Genomic DNA, 25,426 nt, shown 5'->3' on the forward strand with positions numbered 1-25,426 from the left:
AAGGTGTTTCCATATCTTATTTTTACCCAGTGGGTCTCAGCTGGGAGTGATTTGGCCCCTCAGGGACATTGGGTGCCGTCTGGAGTCATTCCTGGTGATCATGACTTGCGGTGGGTGCTATTGCTACTGAACGGACAGAAGCTAGGGCGCAGCTCAGCATCTTGCAGGGCACAGAGCGGCCCCGCGGCAAGGAATGATGAGGCCCCAAAGCCCCCTGTGGCAGGGTCAAGAATCTCTGCACCCCATACCGTCCAGCTTCTTGGGGACATGTGCCAGTCTTCTTTGTGGCACGAAGTGGTTTCCTTCCCTTCAGAATGTCTCCGATTAAAACAGATTCTCAGGCTCTGCCTCCAGATTGAAGGGGTCAGGAGCTTATTGGCAGTGCCTGAGCATCTGGGTTTCATTTTGAACGCCCCGCCCTCACATCTAATTCTCCAACTCACATCTTTCCTTTTCTCAACCTCCAGCAGAGCCGCATTCTTCCTTCTGTCATGTTCCGCATGTATGTAGTGTTTTAATGTTACTGTTAATCGAAAGTGATTCATGCTCATGGAAAAAACCTTCAGTTAGTCCATTGGCTCATTGTCTTAGCTTGCTATGGCTGCAGTAACAAATTTCTGCAAATTTAGTGACTTAAAACAATGCATATTCATTCTCCTGTGGTTCTGGAGGCCGTGAGTCTGAAATCAGTGTTGCTGGGCTACAGTCAAGGTGCCAACAGGGCTGATTCCTTTGGGAAGGTCTAGGGGAGACCCGGCGCTCTTGCTCTTCCCAGCTTCGGGGAACCGCTGGCGTTCCTTGGCTCATGACCCCTTCCTGCATCACTCACTCTAACTTTTGCTTCCACCATCACATCTATTCTTTTATTTTTTTAATTTATTTTTAGAGAGAGGGGAAGGGAGGGAGAGAGAGAGAGGGAGATAAACATTGATGTGCAACAGAAACATCAATTGGTTGTCCTTCACATGCCCCCAACCGGGGACCTGACCTGCAGCCCAGGCATGTGCACCAGCACTCGAACTGGCCACCTTTTGGTCTGCAGGCCGGTGCTCAACCCACTGAGCCACACCAGCCAGAGCTACTCTTTTTTTTTTTAATCCTTACCTGAGAACATTTTTTTGTTGCTTATAGAGAGGAAGGGAGAGAGAGAAACATCGGTGTGAGAGAGGCGCATTGATTGTTTGCCTGGACGGAGGATTGTAGGCACCAGACTGGGCATCATATGCGCCTGAACAGGGATCAAACCCACAACCTCTCGGCCATGGGACAATGCTCCAACCAACTGGGCCACACCGGCCAGGACAGCACACCTACTTCATTGGACTTTCTTTCATTCCTCTTGTAAGGACCCTTGTGATGGATTACATTTAGGGCCAATATAATAATCCAGAATAATCTCCCTGTCATTAATTGAGTTCCATGTACAAAGTTCCTTCTGCCATTTAATGTAACATTCACAGGTGCTGGGCAATAGGACATGGGTATCTTGGAGGAGGGTGCACTGCATGGTCTGCCACATTCATCCCTCAACACAGCTACAACTGCCTGGCTCATGGATGTATCATAATTTATTATGTATCATAACACAGTTATAATGCAAAAGAGAAACCACTTGAGGTCTTTTAACAGGAAAGGGCTTTTAATGTAGGAAATTTGCAAGGACTCATTGTAGCATGAAAGCAGCCACAGATGAGTTGAATGAATGAATGAGCGTGGTTGTGAATTAATAAAATTTCATTTATAAAAACATGCCGTGGAGCCCTGGCTGGTGTGGCTCAGTGGATTGAGCACCAGCCTGCGAGCAAAAGGGTCGTGGGTTTGATTCCCAGTCAAGGCACATGCCTGGGTTGCAGGCCAGGTCCCCAGTAGGGGGCGCGCAAGAGGCAACCACACATTAATGTTTATCTCCTTCTCTTTCTCCCTCCCCTCCCCTCTCTCTAAAAATAAATAAGTAAAATCTTAAGAAAACATGTCCAAACACTCAGTGGGCCAGATGTGGCCCAGGGGCCCTAGTTTGCCAGATTCTGGCACAGAGGAGCAGGACCTGGGCTGGTCCTATAGGAATGACTTTGTAGAACTGGCTCATCAGGGGAACTGAGACTCTCCAAAATCATAGATGTGAAGTCAGAGGGGTCCTTGAAATCTCCAGCTTCGGGCACATACCCCATATCCGTGATTCAAGAATAGAGTCCACACTGCTTTTCAATGCCCACCAAGGTTGGCTGCTGTCAGAGTGAAAGGGAAGAAAAACCTAAATAAGAGCCAGTTCCTTCTTTCTTCTGAAGTCCCACCGGCGCCTCCGGCTGGCAGACCCAAGCATGTGCCGGGCCATGAGGAGGTCGCGAGCACGGCAGCAGCTTTGCAGCCTCTGCCCTGGAAGGGGTTGGGTGGGGATGTGGGCTGCTGTCCACCCACCACTTCCTTCTCGTTTATTGCCGTGCAGTGTGGGGATGGTAAGAATGATCGCGTAATTGTAGGATGCATAATCACAGAAGCTATTGCATGTAATTGCAGGATTAGGAGCAGAGTAATTATTGTGCAATGTAACAAATTACGTAATGAAATGTCACTTTACAGAGATCATGAATCACATAATTGTGCTACACCCTCCAGAAAACTAAGTGACATTGTCTGGGGGGATCCTGACGTGTGGCTTAATGAGAAGGCATGAATAAAGGCGGGGCGGGGCCAGGGTGGATTGAGGGGGCGGGGTGGGGAGTGGGAGGGCAGGGTGAGCAGCGGGGTGGTGCTGGAGGTAGCGCAGCGCTGGGAGGGGTGAGGGGGGAAGTTGAGGAAGAGCTGATCAGGTCAAAAGGTTGACAAATTACGGTCCTTGGACCAGATCTCCCCAGTCACCTGTTTTTGTTGTTTTTAAATTGAAGTCAAATTCAGATAAAATAAGATTAGCCATATTCAAGTGTTCGATCTCGTGGCATTTAGTATATTTATGTTGCTGTTCCGCCATTAGCACTGTCCGATGCTAGAGCTTTCTCATCTTCCCGAACTGACGCTCTGTCCCCGTTAGACACCACCTCCTCCTCTCCCTTTTCATTCCACTTTCTGTCTCTATGAATCTGATTCCTCCAGGGACCTTATATAAGTGGAACCACACAGTATTTGTCCTTTTGTGTCTGGCTTACTTCACTCGGCATAATGTCCTCAATGTTTATCACGCTCTAGCGTGTGTCAGAATGGCCTTCTTTTTCAGGGCTGAATAACATTCCACTGTACGGATGGACCACATTTCGTTTACCCAGTCGTTCTTCAGTGGTCGTTCGGGCTGCTTCCATCTCTCAGCTATTGTGACTAATGCTGCTATGAGCATGAGTGTGCAAGTATCTCTTTGATGCTCTGCTTTTATCATTTCAGGTATACCTGCCCAGAAGTAGAATTGCTGGGTCACATGGTAATTCTATTTTTAATTTTTTTGAGGAACCTCCACACTGTTTTCCACAGCAGCTGTGCCGTTGTACATTCCCACTAACAGTACACAAGGGTTCCAATTGCTCCACATCCTTGCTAACGCTTAAAAAAAAAGAAAAGCCCACATCCTGACAGGTGTGAGGTGGAATCTTCAATTTTTTAATCCTTAGCTTTGTGCTTATTGTTATTTTTAAATATTTATTTATTTTATTTTTAATCCTCATCCGAGTGTATGTTTATTGATTTCAGACAGAGAGAAAGGGGGAGAGAGAGATACCGATGTGAGAAACATCGGTTGGTTGCCTCCTGGATGCCCCCCAACCGGGGAACATCTGGGTATGTGCCCTAACTGGTAATCGAACCCGCAACATTTTGGTGTATGGAATGACCTCCAATTAACTGAGCCATCTGGCCAGGACTCTTTTTTATTAATCACACTTAGGGATCCTTAAATTATATCTGTGGGTGTATCTTGTGAGTGTAAATATGTATAGCTAGTTTTTGAGCTTTATAAATGTGGTGTCGTGTTCTCTGATGCCTTCTGGGCCACGCTTTCTTCACAGCATCACACTTTTAAGAGTCACGTGTGTCATTTGCCAGAGAAGAACCTCGCTCACAGAGAATGGCAGACGAACGCCGCTTCCTGGGCCATGGCTGCAACTCTGAGACTCAGGGGTCAGAACAAGGCAGCTTGTTTCTCTCAGCACGGCAAGCAGCATGTGCCTCGGCCTTCAAGCCCCACGGGTGACATGATGGGCCCACATCCCGAGGGCCACAGGGCCACAGTCTGAACATGCTCGGTAGCAAGCAGCAAACAAGCCAGCTTGCCTGTCAGGGAGGGAACGGTCACGCAGCTGTCACACTGCGCGGCCCACCTGTCCCGTTACAGAAACGGCCGGGCCTCGGGGAAGAGAGAAGGCCTGCAGCCTGGCACAGTCGCCAAGGATGTTCAATGACACCCAGGGGCCCTGGCAGGCTGCCCCTTTTGACATCACGCAGGCAGCTGTGGTTCATCTATTTTTATAGCTGTGTGATAGTCTCGTGTGAAAACGCCATGGCACTGAGGCTGCCTCTAGCCTCTTGGACCACAGGTGGAATTGCTGAGTTACGGGAACCCCTGTGGTTTAGCCGCTGTTTGTTCCACGTTTAGCCCTTTTCACTTTTATCTGCAGCTGAAAGTACTCACGGAACTCACTCCCGATGGTGGATCCCACGGCCCAGCCCTGGCCACTCAAATACAGAAATAGCCCAGATCTTAGGAGAGTGGTCCCTGAATTTACCGTGAAAACCCTGAGCCATGAGACTTGGTTTCTGCTCCCTGGTGGGATGGAGCATCAAAACAGAAATTAAATTCACCTGCAGAAAAATGAAGTTTCTGTTCTTTGCATCTCCTAGTTTATAAAATGAGATTCTCCCCTGCCACATCAAAACAAAAAGTCTCAGACAAATATGAATTTGGGGGATGTGTCTCTGGCTTTTTTGTTCTATCTTGTTCCACAAAAATCTCACCTTTCTGGGACACAGTTTTCCTGCTCTGTGAGTTGAAGCAATGCCACTTGCGGGCAAGTTGGCTCACGCGCAGGAAGCATATTCAGCTGTGTCTGCACATGGTGGGCGCTGAGTGGTTTTGTGTTTCTGGGAATGCAAAACCACACCACGGGTCTGAGGCTGGGTGCTTTTTCTTTTTTTTAATGTCTGCTGTTAATAAAATATTTTTACAGAGACCAAAAAGTCAGAATAGTGCAAAACATCTCAACATCATGCATTCGTGACCACTGTCCGTGGTTTTAAACATTTGTCCCAAGTCACATATTTACAGAGAAATGGCGGCACCTGTGCAGATGCTGGACCAACAGAATGGAATTAAAACAGTGTTTTGATTTCACATTTGCAATCACATGCTAAGAGAAGGTGCACAGAAGAAGAACCTCTGTGGACTGGGTGGCAGGTTTCCAGGTGGGACGGGCAGGGGCAGGGGTGGGGTCGGAGCCCACTCCCACCCCACTGTGTGGCTGGGGATGCAGGGGGAACCCTATGCCTGTGACCTGTGCCTCGAAAGAGCCACTATGGCTGGGTAATGGTGAGGGGATGGGAGTGGGTCTTATTCAACACCGTCAACTTGATTTCTCTCTTAAAAAAAAAAAAGGCAAAGAGAAAAGCAACACGTGTCAGCAAAGACAACTTTGGTCCTTAACAATTCATAGGAAAGGATGTTTAGGGGACAGATGGGGTCGTGAGACAAACCAAATCCCCAGCGAGCTCCCCTTCTTCTGCATCCAGACAGCAGAGTCTGGGGTGACTTCAGGATGTCCCTGCTCTGCCCCATCCCTCAGCGTCCCCATCCGCAAGATGGACAGAGCAGGGAGTAGGGATCAGGGACAGTAAGGTCTTTGAGGTCCCAAGGATTTCTAGTTGGGTGTTAAGTATTTTTTGCATCTCTGATGGGGGCATGGTGAGGTTTCAGGCTCTGGCGAGGCATCAGCCTGTGGTGCCCGAGTCAAAGGGATTGGCAACACGGCCAGGTACCTCCTCATTTTGTGTAAATCCTACTAGGTCCCCAATTGTGCCATTTCTTCCGGCTCTCTCTCCACCTCATGTTCTGTCTCTGTTCCCATTGGGGTGTGGTCGCACTCTCGATTTCTTACCTTCTCTGTCCCTCCTCTTTTTCTATGTGTTCTTACTCTGTGTCTCTGTCCTGGGGAGGGGATTGGCTCTGTCCAAGATGTCCCTCAATGTCACACTCTATCTCATCAGGGGCACACTCCACTTCATCCTTTCCCTGATTCACAGAAAACTGAGGCCAGTTCCTGGCATGAAGCAAGGTCTACTGCAACCCTGAAACTCCGCCAGGGTTCAGAACCCCGGCCACGCCAGGTGAGGTGGCAAAAGCCTAGAGGCGTCATCCAAGGTTGGGTAGGGCATACACTTGCCGGGTGGCAGGTGGCCGTAGGGAAAGCCCTGTTCCCCTTTGAGCCTTGTTGTTCCAATACAGAAACTTCCTGATTTCAAATTCTTTTAGCTCCTTGGGTTCCTCCTCTGTCTCTTCCACGTCCCTTCTTGTCCTCTCTTCCCTCTGTGTCTCGTGACTCAGCCAGTGTGGCTGGAACACCCTCTGTGTGCCCAGATCTGTGTGGGAGGGGAAGGCTGATAGGGATGGTCATGGACACACATGTGGATGTATGCGCACACAGAGATGTCCCCCAAGACGTAATTCACCTAGGCATACCTTGTGCGCCACCTCTGTGCTCAGCCTGTGGGGGCCTTCAGAGGCCTCAGACCCCTGTCTGGGGAAAACAGAGGCTGTCACAGACGCCCCCAGTCCCATGGCTTCTAGGACAGAGGGTGGGAAAGTCCTGAGGGGGAGGAGTGACAATTTTCTACAGGTGATATTTGCAATGAATTTTGAAAGACTAGAAAGAGTTCTCTGGGAAAAGAGGGAGGAAATTTCCAAAGTGCATGCCTGGGGTGGTGCTGGGGAACCCTACACCCTCCCCTTCTAGAGTTTCTAGTCCCTTTCTGTTCTTTCCTGTCTGGAGAATTCTGGGAGAGGAAGAAGTGGGGGGTGGGGCTGGGTCCAAGGAATCCCAAATCCTCACTTATGTTTGGTGGGAGGTCAAGAGTTCTCAGGGTATCCCACTATGGGGTCCTAGTGGAAAGGGCTGAGGGCAGCCAGGGGTGAGAGTGGACAGTGGGAGCCTTGGCCCAGGACCCCCATCCCTTGTATGGTTGGGGGGAAGGTCCCCTATAGGGGGTTAGCAGCAATGGGGAGCTCTGTCTGGTCATCCGATCTCAGCCCAATCCTGAATGGGGCACACAGGCCAAAGGGAGTGGGGACAAGGCATGGCTCTGGGCCCCACAGCAACTCTGGGGACCTCAGTTTTGCCACCGGTCAAATGGGTGGGTTGAACTCTATGGTATGAGGACTAGGCATGGTGGGGTGGGGTTGAGGCAAAAAACCCCCCCATAGGTTAATGCGGGTGCCCCAGAGCCGTTCCCTGGGCCCCCGGGGTTTGGGCGCCCAAGGGCGCATGTGCTTTTGAAATCCCATCTTAGTCCCTTTTCCTATTTTTTTTTTTTTTTTTTTTTTTGCACAAACATAAAAAGGGACTCTGGTCCTCCGAGGCCCTCAGCTACCATTCTAGTCCCTCCAGCCCCCAAGACTACCCACACCTTGCCCAGGGCCCGCCCCTCGAAGGAGCTTAGAGTTCCATACTTGGCAATTGGTCTTGGGCCCCAGGGGTTAGGGACCCGTCTTATGGCTTTTCCGTGGGACAGGAGGCAGGGGACCAGAGCGGCGAGACCTGGCCTCCTCCATAAGGGGCGGGGTTCTCCCATCCTAGCTCGAAAGGCCGTGTAGGCGCTGCAGGCGTTGCTTCGAGGAGGGTATGTGGCTTTCTCCTTCCCCGCGCCTTAGCGCCTGGCCTCCCGAGGGGGTGGGGCATCGTCCATTCGCAACGCCCCGGAGCGGGAAGGTAAGTCAAGGGCGCAGGCGCAGACTGTCTTCTGCGCAGAACCCAGAGATTCGCACTCAAAAAGGTCCCAGCACTCAGGCCCTGCCCCGCCTTCCCTGCGCAGGCGCAGTGCTGCCCACCCGCGCCCCCAGTGCTAGGGCGCAGGCGCGGCACCGCCCTCCTCCGCGGACCGCGTGTCAGACTTGAGCTTGACGAACTCCTTGGCTACCTCGTCGTTGCTGCGCTGCGACAGGATACGCAGCACCGTGAGGCCTGTGTCGTCCATGTGGATGCGGCGGCCGAGGGGCAGCCAGCAGGCGGCGCTCCCACGCTGGGCCAGTTCACGCAACTGCAGCACGGCCAGCCCCACTGTGCGGTCCTCACGGGCAAAGCAGTAGTCTTTGACACACACCTGCAGCTCGTAGCACTCAGGGCCTGCTTCCGCACTCAGCGTGCTGCGGAGAGCGAGAAGTCAGGGCAGGTCCCACTCACCGGCCGGCACTGCCCTTACCGATGGCCCCGCCCCTCGACAGCTCCTCCCACCGGCCCAGCCACGTGGCTCCCACCCTGACGCCAGGCAACACTCACGCGCAATCCTTCCATTTTCACAATCACCTACTCTAGGCCCGCCAGCCCTTGCCCCAAGTGACTGGCTCTAGAGCCCTGCGCTGGGCCATGTTCACACCAGATGACACGACAACCATAACCATCACCACCACCACCGCCGCCACCACAGAGGAATGTCCCTGCTATGCCTCTCTTCCCTCCATTCTGCTCCCCACCCAACAATACCCCACCAGCCTGGCCAAATCATGTTCCTATGCCAGATGATCCTGACCCTAGAGCCCCCTGGCTAGGCCATGCTTCCACCACTCTGATACCGCATGTCCACACCCTTAATCCGCTGAGCTGCTACTCCAGATATTACACCCAGAAGCTCCAGGCTCCCGCCTGAACACAAGTTCTCCCCTTAACGTGGCCCCTCCCCATGCTCCCCTGCCCACTTCTTTTATCTCCAAGATGCCCTCCACATCCGACCCTGCCGTGATGTCTCACAGCTCCCCCTGCCCCCAGGTTACATCTCTAGTGAAGTTGGGCTCCTACCCCTCAGGTGACGTGCCCTGATGCTAGCAGACCAAGGGCCCCTCACTCTGGCCAAGCCCACACCACTCTTTCACATCCCCCTCTCAGGCTGCTCACCTAGCCCTTCTGTACCCCAGCCCCCCCCAGGAGGCTCCCCACTTGGCCCTGTTCTTGCTCCCAAGCATTGTGTCAGGTGGACTCCAAAGTCCACTGGCCCTCCTCTAACACGACTGGTCAGCTGCTGTCCCTCAGGAGCCCCCAGCTCTCCCCAGCTCTGATGCCCTCTGCACTTCTGTCCCCCAAGAACAGCCCCCAATGTTACTCTGCCCAGCGAGGGTCACACCTCACCCAAAAATCCACCCATGTAACTCCATCCCCTCTGTACACCCTGATCAGACTTATTTATGCCCCCCAGGGTCTATCCTCTCTAGATACCTGATGCCTTGACCAAGCTCACAGCTACCCGCCAGGAAGCCTATCCAGATGCACCCCCAAATCCTGGACACTCCACTCCTGTCCCCCAGCAGCAGACCCTTCAGATGACCTGCCCCAACAGACCTGACAAGGTGCACTGCTGACTCCATGAGCCCTCACCCCTACACCTCCTCCCTCATCACGACCCTCATGCCCCTTAACCAGAGTTCCCAGCCCCAGAAATGGCCCTGACCAATGTATCCCTCTGTCCAGACTTCCCCTCACCTTCAGAAGCCCCCACCGCGACGTTATATCACACTGATGCCACTCCCCCAGACCTGCCTGCCCTCAAGGAGGTCAGCTCCATCCTGGTGCCCCCTCGCTGAAGTCGCTCCTGCACTAAGTTGCTTCTGTTCCCGCACTCCCACCTAGAATGTGACCCCTTGCATTCCTGCACCCAGAAACCACTGGCCCATCAGACATCCCTCCTGCCTAGTGGGCTGAAGTTAACCCAGCAAATGCCTCCTCCCCAGAGCACCCCAAACTCACAACTGGAAACTCTCATTGTACTTGGGGGCCCAGCTGTTGTTCTTGGACTTGGTTGCAAACTTGCGTTTCTTGTCGCTGAGATGGGGCCCAATGATGTTGACCTCGATGAATGGCCGGAAAATGCCAGAAGTCTGCCACTTGAGGTCATTGGCAGCCACCACTATTGGAGGAAGTGGAGGGGAAGATTGGTCAGGTTCCCTCGGAATGGGACTGTGGTTTTCAAAGCCTGTCTTAAAGACTACATTTCCCAGCATACTTCTGTAGCTGTGTGGCCATGTGACTCAGTTCTGGCCAATGACACGTGAGAGGAAGTGATGTGTATGACTTCCTGGTTGTGGCTTAAAAGGGAAAATGCCTTCAACTTCTCTTTCCTCCAGCTGCAAGCCAGGATACTGCTCAGCCTGAGTTCTTTGGGACCATACAGAGGAGGAAAACACATTAGGGATGCAAGTGCCACGAAAGATGGCAGAGGCCTGGATCCTCAACACTGTGATACCTCAGCGTCAGCTCTGGGCTGATAGTCCTAGGGCATAACTTCAGAGAAAAAATGTATTCAATATGTTTAAGCCACTGATATTCTAAGCCTTGGCTACAATAGCCCAGTCTGTGTTCTAATAAGCAAAATAAAAGCCAATGAAAAGGCAGCAGAGCTAATAGATGGAGAGAGTGGAACCGAGTGCTGTAACACTGTCTGTGCCCCTGGGCTCAGCCATGCTTGAAGGTGGTTTACTTCTGGAATCTTCAGTTTTAGGAAAACTTTTTTTTTTTTTTAATGGAAAAAGTTTTTCTTGCTTAAGCCAAGAGTTTGGTTCCTGTCTTAGAATCTAGTACATCCTGGCTGAGGTGCTCCCCCTCCCACGCTGACCTGCTCACCTTTCACTGTGACCTTGTGTTCACCAGTTCCTGGATGAGTGAAGAGCTCGACGTGGAGGGAGACTTCACCTACAGGATCTTCCACACCAGAGCCTGGGTGGGGCAGGGGAGGATGCTTGGTGTCAGCTCCGTTCTTTCCCACCCACCTAGGGGGATTCGGACTGCCTCCCACCTACGACGTGCTGGCAGCACCAGGTCAACAGCCCTGACAGGGTGGCACTGAGGATTGGCCTGGGGGGGGCAGGCACTCTTGGGGTGGCCGAGAACCCAGGGCTCTGGCCTTTCATTGCCTTGCCCTGTGATCTCGGGTACATCTCAGCTTCTTTGGCCCTAATGCGTCTGCCTCCCACTTTTCTCTCTCAGCTGACCACCATGAAGTCAAAACTCAGTCTTCATGTAAGACACCATCTCAGTAGCATTTGACACTCTGGCTTCCTGTGCCTCAGTTTCTCCTCTTGGTTGCAACAATGCCACACTCTCCAAGTTCTCCTACATACTAGTCACTCCTCATCCTCTCTTACCACTTCCTCCTCCTCTGTCAATGCTCAAACTGTTGGGGCACCCTGTACCCCAGGCCTTGACCTCCTTGTCTTTACTTCCTCCCAAAGTACTGGTACATTAGAAGATCACACCAGCTCTACCTTCAAAATACACCCAGCATGTCACCTACCTCCCTGGCCTCCAGTCTCTGCCCTGACCCGGCCCCATCTTCACGCAGCCGGACGACTGCAGGAGGCTCCTCCCTGTCTTCCTGTGTCCTCCTCTGAGCTTTTCTCAAAACACCAGCCAGGGAAAACCTATTAAGTTAGATCACATCTCTTCTTTCCTCAGAACCCTCCCATCTCACTGGGAAGTAACCAAGTCCTTTCCGTGACCTGCACTGACCCTCCTGCAGTCTCACTATTACCTCTCCCGCCTCCCTTCCCTCCACTCTCATGGCCCTTGCTAACTCTGCTCCAGCCACAGGGACTTCCTCTTTTATTTTCCCTGCATCCACACCATTCCTCTTCTAACAGACAATCCCAAACTTCCATTGAGAAATGCCCCCAACCTCACCGCAGACCTTGTGGCCCCCCAACCAGAGTATTCCTTGCCCAAGCTGCACTGACTGGCTGAAGGATGGTCACGTGACTCAAGCTGGGCCAGTAGGAGCTGGCCCTGGGGCTTTGGCTGTAAGAGTTAAGAAAGTCTCTCTGTCTCTCTGCTGCTAAGCTGGCAAGGCTGGGGAGAGGCCACCCAGCAGAGGTCTCAGAAGAGACAAGTGACCACTGGCACTGTCCAAGATTCTGGATCCAGCTATTCCTGATGCTAACTCAATCCCTAATCTTTTAGACCAGAGCCAACAAATTCTCTTCTCTGATTGAGTCAGGGCGAGGTGCACTTCTGTTTCTGGCCAGCACAAGCATCCTGATTGGTTTTGCTGAGGGTCATTGAAGGGCAGCTTAGAGACTTCTGTCCCTGTTCCTCCCTCTGTGACTCTGGAAAGGGCATCCTGTGGAGTCTGGGGACCTGTGGCTGCCAGCACGCTCACGAGGTTCCTCCCCTCCCCCTAGGAAGCTCCCCACCCCGGAGCGCCCCATGCATGGGGGAGGAACAGGAGGAAAGTTGGGAGTGGGGGGTGGGGAAGGAGAACGGGTCAGTCCGAGGTTGATCCGGATCACTTGCATGGGGAGGGAAGTGACTGAGGCTCGGGGGGCATAGAAGCCTGCAGACCCCCAGCGCCCGAGTACTGGGGTGTGCACCCCCCATCTTCGCTGCTCCCCCAGGCCACTTCCCTCATCACCTCAGGCTCTCACACCCTCCTCCCCCCACCAGTCACATGCTCAGCCTCACCTCCCCACCCCCCAGGCTGATGCTTCATTGCAAGCTCAATCCGGGCCAGAATGAGGGTGCCAGGGGGCAGTCAGACGGTGGGAGGGGTGGGGGTCAGACCAAGGCCAAAGCTAGTAAGAAGGGGGAGGGGGGCAGTGCTGTGCGCCCCCGTCCCGTGGTTTGCTGGCTCCAAGAGGTAGGGTCTTTCCTGGGCCTCCCTGTGCTTCTCTCTACACCTCCCTCCCCCGACAAGCCCGGGCTCCCCTGCAGGGGAAGTTTCCCTGGGCAAGTGGCTTCTCCTTTGAGACTCCGTGTCCTCATTTATGGACTGATGGACCCCTCTTATGGGGCGATTGGAAGGAATCTTTGTAAGAATCCTTGAGAAGTGTTTGGCACAAGTGCTGGTTCATAGTTAGAGCCTGAAAAAAAGTTTTCTATGCTTGGAAAAGCGTTATCAAGTGTAATAACAACAACTAAAAATTTCTACGAGCTATTAAATATCAGAAACTGCTCTAAATTTAATTCATCACATCCTATGAATTAAGATCCTTGACTGTCTCCAGTTTAGAGATGACAAAACTGAGGCTCAGGGGGCTGTCCCTTGCCCTAGGTGCCCGGCCGCTGAGTGGCAGAGCTGGGGTCTGGCTTAAGAGATACACTTTGGGAGAAACGGTGCCGACTCAAATCGCTTCTCCTTCCCCACGTGGAACCAGCAAGCCGTCCTTCCCCCTTGTCCACCTTGGCCCCCATAGCCGGTCCAGCCCAGACGTGGCCCGGGGCCGTGGAGGCGGAAGGACGGGCCTTTTACTAGCCGGGGCTGGGAGGGGCGCAGGCACCAGGCACCGGGCACCGGGCGCGGGCGGGAGGCGGAGGCACGTACCCTTCTCAGGATAAATGTCTTCACTAAGGGTAAACCTAGTCCCTTTTCCACCATGGACTAATCGCGGGGGAGGGGGGAGAAAGGAAGGAAGGGGGCAGAGACGAGCAATCCAGGGGCGAGGATGGAGGGCGAGTGTGCGTGGGGTGAGCAGGGGAGGCGCGGAGGGGGCGGCGAGTGAGAGGGAGGAGAGACAAGAGAGAGAGAAACGTCAGCTGCAGACGGACAGACAGACAGCTTCCCGCACCGGGGGACACCAGGGACACCAAAAGCAGCAGCGTGGACTGGGCACGAAGCTGAACGTAGAGGCCTGACGTCCAGGGAGGACCCAGGGCGGACCGGGGCGGGGAAAAGGGCCCCTGGAGCCTGCCGGGCTTCGCTCCCTCCGCCCCAGCCACCCCTCCGCTGCTGGAATTCAGTCTGGGTCAGCAGCCAAACTTCTCCCCGCTGTTTGCACAATTAGAGCCCATTTTGAAAAGGGGAGGGCCCCTGGGGACGGAAACTAGCCCTATCCCCCAGCCCCAGCTTCGGTGTGCGAGCTCATAGAGGGACCTGAGCCAGGCAAGAGAAGACAGAATTAGAGAAATGGGAGCTTCCTCTCCCTACACCCTCTCTGAGTTCGAGTCCCACCCATCCATGGGGCTGTCAATCATTCCTTAGCCCCAGAGAATACAGAAGTCCCCTCCCCACCTTCAACCTTTCCATCGGAGGACCCTCCCAGGAGCTGCTAATCACTCAGCGGCCGCAGGAAGTCAGAAGTCCCGCCCATGCCAGAGCTTTCAATTACTCCTTAGGCACCACCAGCCCGTCAGAGGCCCCGCCCCCAATGCTGTCAACCACATTGTCTGGTCGTGCCCCTAGAATCTGTCAATCACCTTGGTCCTTGACATCAAAGGGGTCCCTCCCCAGAGCTTTCAATCACCTCCTGGCCCTATGACGTCATAGATTTTTCCCAGACGTCAATCATCTCCTAGCCGGGTGACATAAGAGATCCCACCCCTACAAGCTGTGGATCTTATTGGTCGGTGACATCAAACAGTTCACAAGCCCCAAGGAGCTGTCAATTCGCCCGTGATGTCACAGAAGAGATGAGCCAGCGGCAGTTTGTGGCTGGGCTGGGCTGGGCTGGGCTGCCCCTGCGGGCGGGGGTTCGCCTGGAGCTACCCTGGGGCCCCTTACCCTGGGCCGCCTGGGTCTGCACGAAGGTCTTAATGAGCAGGTCGGTGGCCTGCGTGTAGAGGGACAGGGCGTAGCGCAGGGACTGCAGGTCTGGGCTCTTCTCCAAGAAGGTCTTCTTGAGGCCTACACCACCCGCGTGGAAGTATTGCTGTGGGCACAGGGTGGGGGAGGTGAGGCCAGAGGTACCCCCACCGGCTCATCATGGTGGCCCCGTGCCCTGTCCTGCACCGCTCTGCCCTCTGCAATACTGCGGGGGATGGCCTGGCGGTCTCCAAAACACCCCAGGCAGGTGCTGCTACTGCCTACCTTCACTCCTGCCCCAACCCTCTAGGGGGCTCCAACGCCCTCAGGATAACACTCACGCCTCCAGCCCCTCACTCGGCCCATTGTGGTTCTAGCCCTGCCATCTCCCCGTCTTCTCCCCCACGCTCTTCCCTAGAACAAGCCTGCCTCAAGGCCTGTGCACTTACTCTGCTCACTGGCGGTGAGGCCCTCTGCCCCTACCCTGGCCCTTAATCTTACCTGGCTCCTCATCTTTCTTTGATCAAGGTTTCAAGGAGCTTTCCTAGACCACCCCTCTTTAATATGTTGCCCAACTCCATTCCGGCAAAACACTTTTTTCAGAGTAGTTTTTGTGCTTTTCATTTCATGGAGACCACAGCCCCTTTCATGCCTCCATGCTCTTGCGCGGGCTGGGCCCCTGCGTAGAACGCTGGTTGCTTTGCCTTGTGAACTTCTATGCATTCCTCAAAACCCGCTTCCCAGGAGTCTCCTTCCAGAAAGTCCTTGCTGCTCCCTCCCTGGGCTACCCTGGCTCCCATCCTTCCCTCTAGTGCACTAAGACCCCACAGGGCTGGGGAGGTCTGTATCCAGCTGCCCCCCCCAGCCTTGGGTTCCTCAGGGCCTTGCCAGAGGGTCATCAGGAAGTGTTTATAAATTGAATAAGTTAAGGTGGGTTTGTACGTAGGTTCATGTCCACATCAGCCGCACCCTCTGCCTGCCCTACCTGGGATAGGTAGGGATGGGGCCTCTCACCTTGATGGTGTCCAGGGCCAGCTCAACGACTGCACACTGCTTCGGGGTCAAGCTCTTGGCTTCCTCTCGTACCATGTGGTCCTGGATGGATGAAGAAAGGGACCAGGCGGTCACAGCAGGTCCTTCATTAGGGACCTCCGTATCTATGGCACTAATCCCCGTTAAACTGTGAGGAGTTAGACAGTGGGTCTGCCTTTTCATCATGGCGTCCCCAGCACCCAGCATGTGACTGGCACACAGCAGGTGCTCAGTAAATATTTGTTAAATAAATGATCTGTGTCCTTGATCAAGCGGTACCTGAAGTTGAACCATGCACATCTTTCCTACCCACCAGAACAAATAAATGGTGCGTAAGCCAGTCTGAGTGGGGTCCCTGCCCCTCAACCTGCAAAGCATGTCACTATTCTGGGACTTTGCCCCAAGGAATTCCCCTCCCTGACGTCCTGCCTGCACCCCTGGCCTCACCTTGAGTTTAGACAGCTGGCCCAGCTCCTTGGCCGCATTGAAGATCATCTGGGTTCCCTGCAGGTAACAACAGACATAGCCAAGTGAGCGCGGGGGCCTCCGGCCCAGTCCCCAAGCTTCCGCTGACACCCTAGCCCTGGACATCTTCTTGGTTCTTGTCCAAAGGCTCTGGGGAGGGCAATGGGCGTGTCCTGGAGACAGAGGTCCGGAGCCTCCCAGGAAGTGCTGAGAGGTGGTGACTTTGTCCCCAGAAATCCCAGTCCTGTGGGGATGCTATCCACCCTCCCACCTCCACCAGGACCCCGGGTTTTTGGGCCAGAGAAACAGAGAGATCGTGCGGGCTGTGAGGGGTAGTGGGTGGGGGGAGCCCCAGATGGTGTTTGTGGGCGTGGGTGGGCCTTGCCAGCCCCAAGTCGGAGGGTCTTGAGGAAACCGCGGGACAGGCGCTAGTGACACCCCGCCCCTCGCAGGGCTGCTCCCTCTGTGGGAGGCACCCCACCCCCGTAATCCAGGGGGTCTGTTAGCCTGACTTTTTAAAACGATCTTCCCCAACAAAACACGCCTTGACGTGCCCATCCCCCATCCCCTTCCCAAACAGACACCAGCAAGATGGTGTCCTGGCTATTGTCCCAACAAGCTGAGTGGGCCTGGGTTCAAATACCAGCTCTGCTGTGTGACCCTGGGCAAGTCACTTAACCTCTCTGAGCCTTAGTTTTGGCATCTAGATGAGGGAAATCATATACATGGCAAGACTTAACTGTGACTGTGTCTTTATTCAATGGTGGGTGCTCCTAGCACTAGATTTAAAGGTCACGAGCAGTGGGGGAGACAGGATCTGGGCCTGGACGTTCCGTGTCCTGCCTCCTCTATCACCATGCTGGGTGACCTGAGGTGCGTTCCAGACCCTTTCTGGGCCTCAGTTTCTTCCCCTGGCTAAGAGGGGCATCCCCTTGGAGGACGAGGTGGGGCTGAGTATGAATGAAATAAGGTGTCTCACACACTGAGCCCGTTGGGGGTCCTGGGCAGGGAGGAAGCCATTCGTAGCTAGGAGATTTAGAGTTAATTACATGGACAATCTACCAGCTGACCCATGGAAGCCACTACCAGTGCTATTATCCTGGCTGTCCCTACTCTCTTATTCCTGGTCTGCGATTCCCCAAGGCTGTAAGGAGGCACAGTTGCTCAGGAGACCAGCTGGTTGGGCCTCGGTTTCCCTTGCCACCCCCCCTCCCTGCTTGCTGCGCCCCCGCCTGCCACCCCTCACAAGCAAGCCAGACAGACAGAGGAAGAAGAGACCGACAGATGGGTTCACAGAACGACCCCGGACAGCACGGACCACAGGGGTGGAAGGAGGCGGGGGTGGGGTAGGGGTGGGGAGGAGCCAGACAGACAGTGAGAGGTCGGTCTTACATCTGAGTGGCTTGGCAGTTTCGCCCTGCCCTGTGAAGAGAATCAGGTGGAGGTCAGAGTTCAGGTGCTGCCTGGGAGGATAGTCAGTGGGACTTCCCTGCCCCCTAAAAGCACAGTCCCACCCTCCAGCCCAAGCGCTCCCTCCCAGGTCCTGGGTCTGATGATGAGCCCTCTCCCCTCGGTGGGGGCTGGGGCCAGGCTCCCGGACTGCCATGCCAGGAGCCTAGAGCCAGCCCACCACCTTGGGACAGATGCCCCATCCCATAGTCAGCCTGCCCCGGGATAGGGTACTTGGGGAAGGGAGAAAGGAGAGAGCTTGAGGTCTATTGTCCCCCAACTCCCAAGACCTTATCCCGGCAGGCCTGACTCTAAAAGAAACATGCTAACAGATATCACAAGTTTACTCAACATACCGACACACACTCAGGCACATCCATGAGTGTGCAGAGAGTTTATGGACACACACATCCAGACTGACATACAAAGACACACGCTTGCAGAACTCACATGCTAAAATATATATGCACCCCTGACACTCGCATGTGTGTGCACAGCCACACAAATACGACCCCCCCAATGCACAGACATGTCTGTGGTGCCTGGCACCTTGAATGTGCCCCCCAAAGGGCTGGGTGAGTGAGTGGGGAAGCCCTACAACCCACATCCACAGAGCGGAGACCTCTGCTCGTGGGCACACAGGTGTGACAGTCTCTGCGCAAGCACACAGCAAGGGCAGCTGTTCACGTGTTGCTACAGGTCCCATCTCTTTACAATGAACAACCATCAGAACAAAACAAGCTGCATAAAACACAACACACGTCTTGGTCCAGGGCAGTGGCTTGGTCTCTGGGCCCTTCTCGAAGCCACAGAATCTCAGCTGAGCCCGGGTCTGGGATAAGCTCCTTGTGTGTTGCTGTGAGGGCGGGAGCTGCATGTGCGCGGTAGCTCGTGTGCGTGCACACATCGCAAGCCATGTCCCTGGGACCTCCTCGTCTCTGCACTCTGGTCGTGTGGGCATTGGTCAGGGCCCTCTCCTGCCCTCCTCGGGACCCCAGCTAACCTTCCTGCCCATGCACACAGACACACACACACATGCACACACATGCCCAGACACCGGAGCTTGGGGCCTCAGCACCGACGAGGCCCTCATTACCTTTTCTAATCCCTTGCCATGTTTTCTCAAGAGGGTGCCCTGCAGAGACAATGTGACAGGGTGATCAACCTGGCAGGCCATGTAGGGTGGGAACGTGGGGTGATCACACATGTACTCACGGGGACAGGAGGTAAGGGCATCTGCACTGCACAGGGGGCTGGTGACTGGGTCGCAAGGGGATGTGTCTGTGTGTCTTAATGGCCAACTGGTAAAATGTGTGAGGGAGTCAGGAAGACAGGAAGAAAGAAGGAGAAATAGAAATACAGAGCCAGAGAACAAGGAGAGGCGTTGCTGCCAAAATATAATCCGTTTACATTTGTTGCCTACATGAGGCTCTTGGTTCTTGGATCAACAGGGAAGCAAACAGGTTCCATACTGAGACAGACCTGAATCTGAATACTGACTCTGGCCTCTATTCACTATGTGAGTGAACGACTCCTCCTCCGAGTCTTGGCCTTCCTCATCGGCAAAACGGGAATAATAAAGTCCACCTTTCTCAAAAGGCTGTTGTGAGGGTGAGCTGCAAGTGTGGCTAAGAGAAGGTCTAGCATACAGGGAACCATCTGTAAACATAGACTCCCTTTGCCTCCTGCCCACAAATGCCTTGTTTGTGGGCGGGTACGCTGCCACCAGGTGGTTATGGCTGAAGACCCACACTGAAGCCGCCAAGAAATAAGATGAACTCTTTTAAACTTTTGACAAGAATAAATATTGTAAAAAGCCTTGTATTTCTTGCAAAGAGGGGGATTCTGAAGTGGTTTTACTAATTTCTGCCTTGGTATGTGTCTAAATACTACCCCCAGCACCAGAACAATAGCACAAGCTCTAATTTAGTGACTGCTGCCTCCGCTGGTCATGGAGGTGAGCACTTCAATGCATTACCCCATTTGGTTTTGACAACAACACTCTGACAGTTGCTACAATTAACCACTTTTTCCAGACAAAGAAACAGAGGTCGGAAGGTGAAGGGACTTTCCAAGGTCACAGAGAGAAAGAAAGACAGAGTGGCTGGGCTGGGATTTGACATCAAGTCTGCCTGACGCCAAAGCCATCTCCCACCGGGGTGCTTGGGTGTATGTACGGTGGGGTGGGTGGGAGTGCTGGAGGGCCTGCCCTGAGCAGCTGAGTAGGGTCCTGGGTGACCCTGAGAGGTGATCAGAGAGGCTGTGCTGACTTTGAAACTCCTAGCTTCTAGGAGAGATCCAGATACTCTAGTGGCGTCTGAGCATGGTGGGGGCAGCGGGTATCCCAACTAAAGGACCAGGGCAGACGTGAAGGTGATGGGACTGGGGTTTGGGAACCTGGAGGCACCACCTCCATACTTATGATGGGGTGGGGTGGTGGGCGTGGCCTTCCTCCCTCCCAGCCCCACCCCCTCCCCATGCCCCACCCCAGACAGACACAGGCACATCTAGGCAGGAGGTGGGACAGTGTGGAGGGGCAGTGGGTGAGGAGGGGGCACTGGGTGGGGGGCTGCAGCCACACAGTGGGCCGAGTCCAGACATAGAGCGGACGGACGGACAGACAGACAGAAGGGACTCTACTTACGATCATCTGTCAGCCGTGATGGGGGCCGGGTGGTAGGGAGGGGGGAATAAGTCACCATGAGTCTCCCAGGAAGGCCAGGGAGAGGGCGGAGAGAGCACCGAGCAGTGAGCCCCGTGCCCCAGCCCAGCCTGGATGAGGCGGGGGCTGGCTGCGGGAGGTCCGAGCCTCCTACACCATTGTTGCCTCTTGGGGAGCCCCCGCCCACCCTCCCCAAGCTTCCCACGTCCACCCAGGAGTGTCCTCCCACTTTGTGCTGAGCCATCAACCCAAGTACCAAGGAGTTCAGGCCCCCAACGTCTCCCTGGAGGGATCCATGCCCAGCCACACCCCTCCACAGACGTCGTGATACCACCCACTCCCACCTGGCAGCCTGATCCCTGGGGGTCACCCTCTCTGGGAAGGGAAACCCCTGTTCTGTTCACCTGTGATCTTTGAAGTCCACGGTGTCTCCCCTCCTTGTCTCCCCCCACCCCCAAGGGCCTCTGATAAACCCAGTGACCCCTATGACCTGTGTGCTCCATGGGTGGCCTTGAGCCCCAAACTGACTTATTTTCTGGGTGACCTCTGACCTCTGAATGACCTCTGACTCACATGACCTCTAAGTTCCTTAGATGTCATTTGATTCTACTTGACCTCTTTGACCTTTAAATCACTGACCCATGAATGACCTCTTTGACCCTTTGAGGACTTTTGACCCACGTGCAACCTCTCTGGTCTTCAGCCTCATTGATCTCTGGTGGCTTCTCTGACCCTTGGATGACCCTTGTGCCTAGATGACCTCTGAGTCCCGATGCCTTTGGCACCAAGCTCTCTGGGCTCCCACAGGGGAGGTGGCCCAGGCATCCCCTCTGACCCTTGTGGGCCTCACCGTCTGGTCAGTGAGGGGCGGCAGGACGATGGTCTTCTCCATGGTGTTCATGACCAGCTTCCACAGCTCCTTCAGTACCCTCTTCAGGACGGTCTTCTCGCAGATTTTGGCAAAGAGAGTCAGGCTGGGGGGGAGGGGCAGGCATGAGAGGAAGCCCAGCTGGCCCAGGGCTGTGGAACAAGGCCCTCCCCCTCAACATATGGGCAAGGTGCGAAGGCATCCCATGGGCATGCCAGGGGGCGCAGGGCTGTCCAGGGACCTTGGACGGTCTGATGGAGCTATGATGTCCGATACATGTGGAGAGCAAATGGTGGCTGCACGGCTCAGCAGGGGCCAGACCAGGAAGGGGTCGCAAACCTGGGAGGAAGGCCTGGGCCTTACAGTGGGCAGCTATGGAGTATTCAAGAGAGAGGGACAAAGACAGACCCAACTGTTTGAAAGAAACAGAGTGGGGATAAACTGGACTAGAAGGCTGCTTGGAGGACAGGGACTGAGAGGAGGCTGGGGACATGCTCAAGAGAGAGAGGAAGTGAATGGTGGGAAAGGGGCAGACTCAAGAGGGGAATCAACAAAGAATTCGTGACTGGATGTTTGAGGGCAATCTACCATGACTCATCCAGCACCTGACCCCCCCGACCCCCGCCACCCACCAAACCATCCCTCCCCCAGCTTCCCTTAATGCTCCTTCCATCTTGTTTTCCTCCTTTTCTTCCTCTCTTCCTCCCTCTCTCCCTTCCTTCTATACATCCAACTTTCTAACCATTCATCATCCACCCTTTCTTCTGCCCTTTCTCCCCCCTCCTTCCATCCATCCTCCCATCTACACTTCCATCCATTGATCCTTATTCTTATTCATCCATCCAAATACCCAACTATCCATCCACTCATCCATTCATCCATCCATCCATTCATCTCTCCATTTGTCCATCTATCCACCCTTTCAGCCATCTATCCTCCATCTAGCCTTCTGGCATTTATCTTTTAATTTACCCATCTATCCACCTGCCCAGCCTTTATGTCATCTATCCTTCCATACCCATGCATCCATACAAATAATTGCTCACCAATCCCTACAATTATTTACCCACCCATCTTTCCATCCCTTCATTGCCTCTACGCACCCATCCATCCAAACTGTTCAACCACCAGCCAGCAAGCATGCCCAAGTGCCCTCTCCAGGCCAGCAGCGCCCAGTCTCTGAGGCCCCACCCATGGCCCCTCCCTCACTGGCCCAGTCCGCTCAGCCTGGCTCACTTGCTGTCCAGCAGGTCCATGATGGGCTGCAGCACGTTGTCAGCATCCTGGGCCACGCTGCTGCAGGCACTGGCTGGCACATTTCCTGTGCCCTTCACCTGGCTGAGTATGTCGCCCATCTGTTTGACACACTCCTCAATGTGAGGCTGGAAGCTGAGGGCACAAAGGGGAGGCGCTCAGACCAGACTCCTGGTCTCTGGAGAAAGGGCCAGATGGGGCCATAAATGCTGATCTGTGGATCTTGACCTTTTATCATCAGCATCAGGGAGCCATGGCATATAACTGAGGAGGGGGCATTAATAATAGCAGAATCAGGCACTGGGCTAAGACATTTAACAGTGCTGTCCATTTCATCACACAGTCCTGCTCAGGCACTATTGTTATCATCCCCACTTTACAGACAAATAAACTAAGGCTCAGAGAAGTTAAAAGACTCACCAAAGGCCACACAGCTAGTAAGCAGTGAAGCCATGATTGAACTCAACTTCATCTAACTGCAAGCCCGAGGTCTTCACCACTACATCTGCTGAGTGCCCAGAAGCCCCAGGCTCAGAGGTCTGGGGGCTGCCCCTCCCCCTGCTCCCAGCCCTGGAGGTGCCCTCACCTGGTAGCAAACACCCGGCTGAGTTCATCCAAGACATTGTTGAGCTTCACCTGGAGCTCTTTCAAGATGTCACTGGCCTCAGCATCCAGCTAAGGAAGGGGAAGGGACATCCGTCAGGTGAGGTTTACAGAGCATCCACATGTCTGGGGCATTTTCCCACCCAACTCAGGCAAAGGGGCCCCAAGGGGCTGGAGAGGAAACTGAGACACAGGCAGTGAAGCCACTTGCTTGGGTTTAAGGGAGTGGCTGAACTGGAATTCGTCAGGTATGAGCTGCAGGAATGGGGGGTGGTCACCCTGCTCGGCCCCGCCTCACCTCCTTGCCTCCCATGGCTTCAAACATCTTCTCTAGCTGAACTCGCAGCTGCTGAGTGTTGTTCATGAGAATGCAGGGCTGGGGGATGGAACAAAGCAGGGAGTCAGGGCTCAGGACCCCTCACCAGGGTCTCTTCCCCCTGCCACCAGGGACCCTGGACAATTTCAGGGTTTGGGTCTGGGGAAAGCTGGGGTCCCACAAGGTCATCTGAGAATGGATGTTCCTGGGAGTGTTGAGGAGGGTGGTCTCTGGGGACTGGCAGAGGCAAGGATGACCCAAGTAAGTGGGCTGGGACTCTGAGAGTAGCAGGAAGGGGAGTTCTAGTCATATATCCACATGCTCCTACATGGGCTCAAAGCCTTGCATGCTCACATACATACACCCTGAAGGCTTCATTTGCACCAACCAGACAGTGACACACTAAAGGCATGTCCCCTCACCTCCAGATCCCCCAAGACATACACAGCCACACACACACACAGAGTTGGACACACATGCAGACACAGGTCTCAGAGCCCAGGGAAGGATGGAGCCCTGGGGGTGCAGAATGGCATTGGGAGGGAGGACAGGGGCCCCCGCAGGTCACCACTTTCTCCTTCTCCTTGGAGCAGTAGGAGGCGAAGTCCTTGATGATGATGTCCGCATACTGGAGGAGCACGTTACTGATGGTCTGGGTAGGACACAGCAGGTGGTTAAGAGGCAGGACTGGAGGTAGGTGGGCCCATCAAGAGCCACTAATGAGATGAGGTATAAACTCAAACCCTCTTTAGCACCTAAAATGGACCACTGGGCTGGGTGACTTCTCCACCCAGGGTGACCATCACAATCAAGGGAGACACTATCACTTGAAGGCAATTCTTTCATGCAGACTCGCCTCTTTTTCAGAGCAATCAACCATCATATTAGCCCAGCCCCAACCATGAATATTACCTGATCCCTAACCAAATTTCAATTCCTACCTGCATTCCCCAACTTCATGCCAGCCTAAAGCAAATCCAGTTGAACCTAATCCCAGTCCAATGATCTCAACCCCTAAACTCCCCCAGAGCCCATTCAAATTCTATATAACCCTCAACATTCACTCTAATAATACCAGATCAAATCCCCATCCTAAAAGGAACTCTAAATCCAACCCCAACCTCAACCCCATCCCCAACCTTACCTCCAGCTCCAAATTCATCTCCAACTTTAACTACAGCCCTGACCTCAACCCCAACCTTAACTCAGATGCTGTCCCCAACATACAATGCTAACTTCTGTGGAAGAACCAACTCCAGCATTGACCTCCACTCCAACCTCAGTCCCAGTGTCTCACCAATCCCAACTTTTACCTCAATCTCAACCTCGGTTTCAATCCTGATCTCGTTCTCAACCCAAGCCCTAATCCCAACCTCAACTCCAACCTCAATGACATCGCCAACCCCAGCCTCAACTCAAACCCAACCTCAATCCAATAGCCAACTCATCACCAACGTCAGCCTCAACTCAAATCCCAATCTCAAATTCTAACAACCCCAATCTCAATGAAATCACCAACTCCAAGCTAAATTTCAAACCCTGTTCCCAATCACACTCCAACCTCTGTGGCAAGACCAACCCCAACACAGTGGTTTGGGTTGGCTTTTCCATAGGCCTCAACCCGAACCTCAGTCCCAGTGATATCACCAACCTCAACTTTGACACCAATCCCAATCTCAACTCCACCTCAGTCTTGACCCTAACCCTAACCCATCCCCCACCTGGACCCCACCCCCGACCCCTCCCATACTCCCGCACCTTGGCAAACCGCCTCATGTAGTGCCCCACAATCTGGGGGTCTGGACACTCGAGCTTCTTGATAATCTCAAAGCTCTGGTTAAGCTGGGAGAAGACGTCCACCACGGAGCAGGAGAACAGGGCATGCTCTGAGGTCTGCTGGAACTGCAGGGCAAGGGAGGCCAGGAGAGAGGGCGGGGTCAGAGCCAGGCAGTCCCCAGGGCCCAACCCTCCTACTCTCCTACTCGCCAGAGAATAACTCTCCTGGGGTGAGATGGATAGTATGTGAGGTTGACTTACAGCCAGACACAAAGGCCATAGGTGGGCAGGTGGGGTCAGGCTTGATAAACTCACGTTC

General features: G+C 54.1%; 1 protein-coding gene across 1 annotated transcript in view; it reads right to left on the reverse strand.

Moving 5' to 3' along the window:
• Positions 1-7,533: 7,533 nt before the first annotated feature.
• UNC13A (unc-13 homolog A) overlaps positions 7,534-25,426 on the reverse strand; it is a 56,069-nt gene continuing 38,176 nt past the window's right edge. Inside the window, exons 30-45 of the mRNA XM_054578702.1 lie at positions 25,090-25,233; positions 23,900-23,983; positions 23,314-23,391; positions 22,999-23,087; positions 22,395-22,547; positions 21,141-21,264; positions 20,273-20,278; positions 18,725-18,763; positions 17,572-17,601; positions 16,162-16,218; positions 15,697-15,777; positions 14,662-14,809; positions 13,486-13,542; positions 10,794-10,886; positions 9,921-10,080; positions 7,534-8,329 (exon numbers count right to left, since the gene is read on the reverse strand). Of these exons, the coding sequence (XP_054434677.1) occupies positions 8,029-8,329; positions 9,921-10,080; positions 10,794-10,886; positions 13,486-13,542; positions 14,662-14,809; positions 15,697-15,777; positions 16,162-16,218; positions 17,572-17,601; positions 18,725-18,763; positions 20,273-20,278; positions 21,141-21,264; positions 22,395-22,547; positions 22,999-23,087; positions 23,314-23,391; positions 23,900-23,983; positions 25,090-25,233 (1,644 nt within the window). The 3' untranslated portion in view covers positions 7,534-8,028. The remainder of the gene's footprint in view (positions 8,330-9,920; positions 10,081-10,793; positions 10,887-13,485; positions 13,543-14,661; positions 14,810-15,696; positions 15,778-16,161; positions 16,219-17,571; positions 17,602-18,724; positions 18,764-20,272; positions 20,279-21,140; positions 21,265-22,394; positions 22,548-22,998; positions 23,088-23,313; positions 23,392-23,899; positions 23,984-25,089; positions 25,234-25,426) is intronic.

This window comes from Pteronotus mesoamericanus, unplaced genomic scaffold (genome assembly GCF_021234165.1).
Source record: "Pteronotus mesoamericanus isolate MK-2021 breed Mesoamerican mustached bat unplaced genomic scaffold, CSHL_Meso_final contig_502, whole genome shotgun sequence".
Classification (NCBI taxonomy): Eukaryota; Metazoa; Chordata; class Mammalia; order Chiroptera; family Mormoopidae; genus Pteronotus; species Pteronotus mesoamericanus.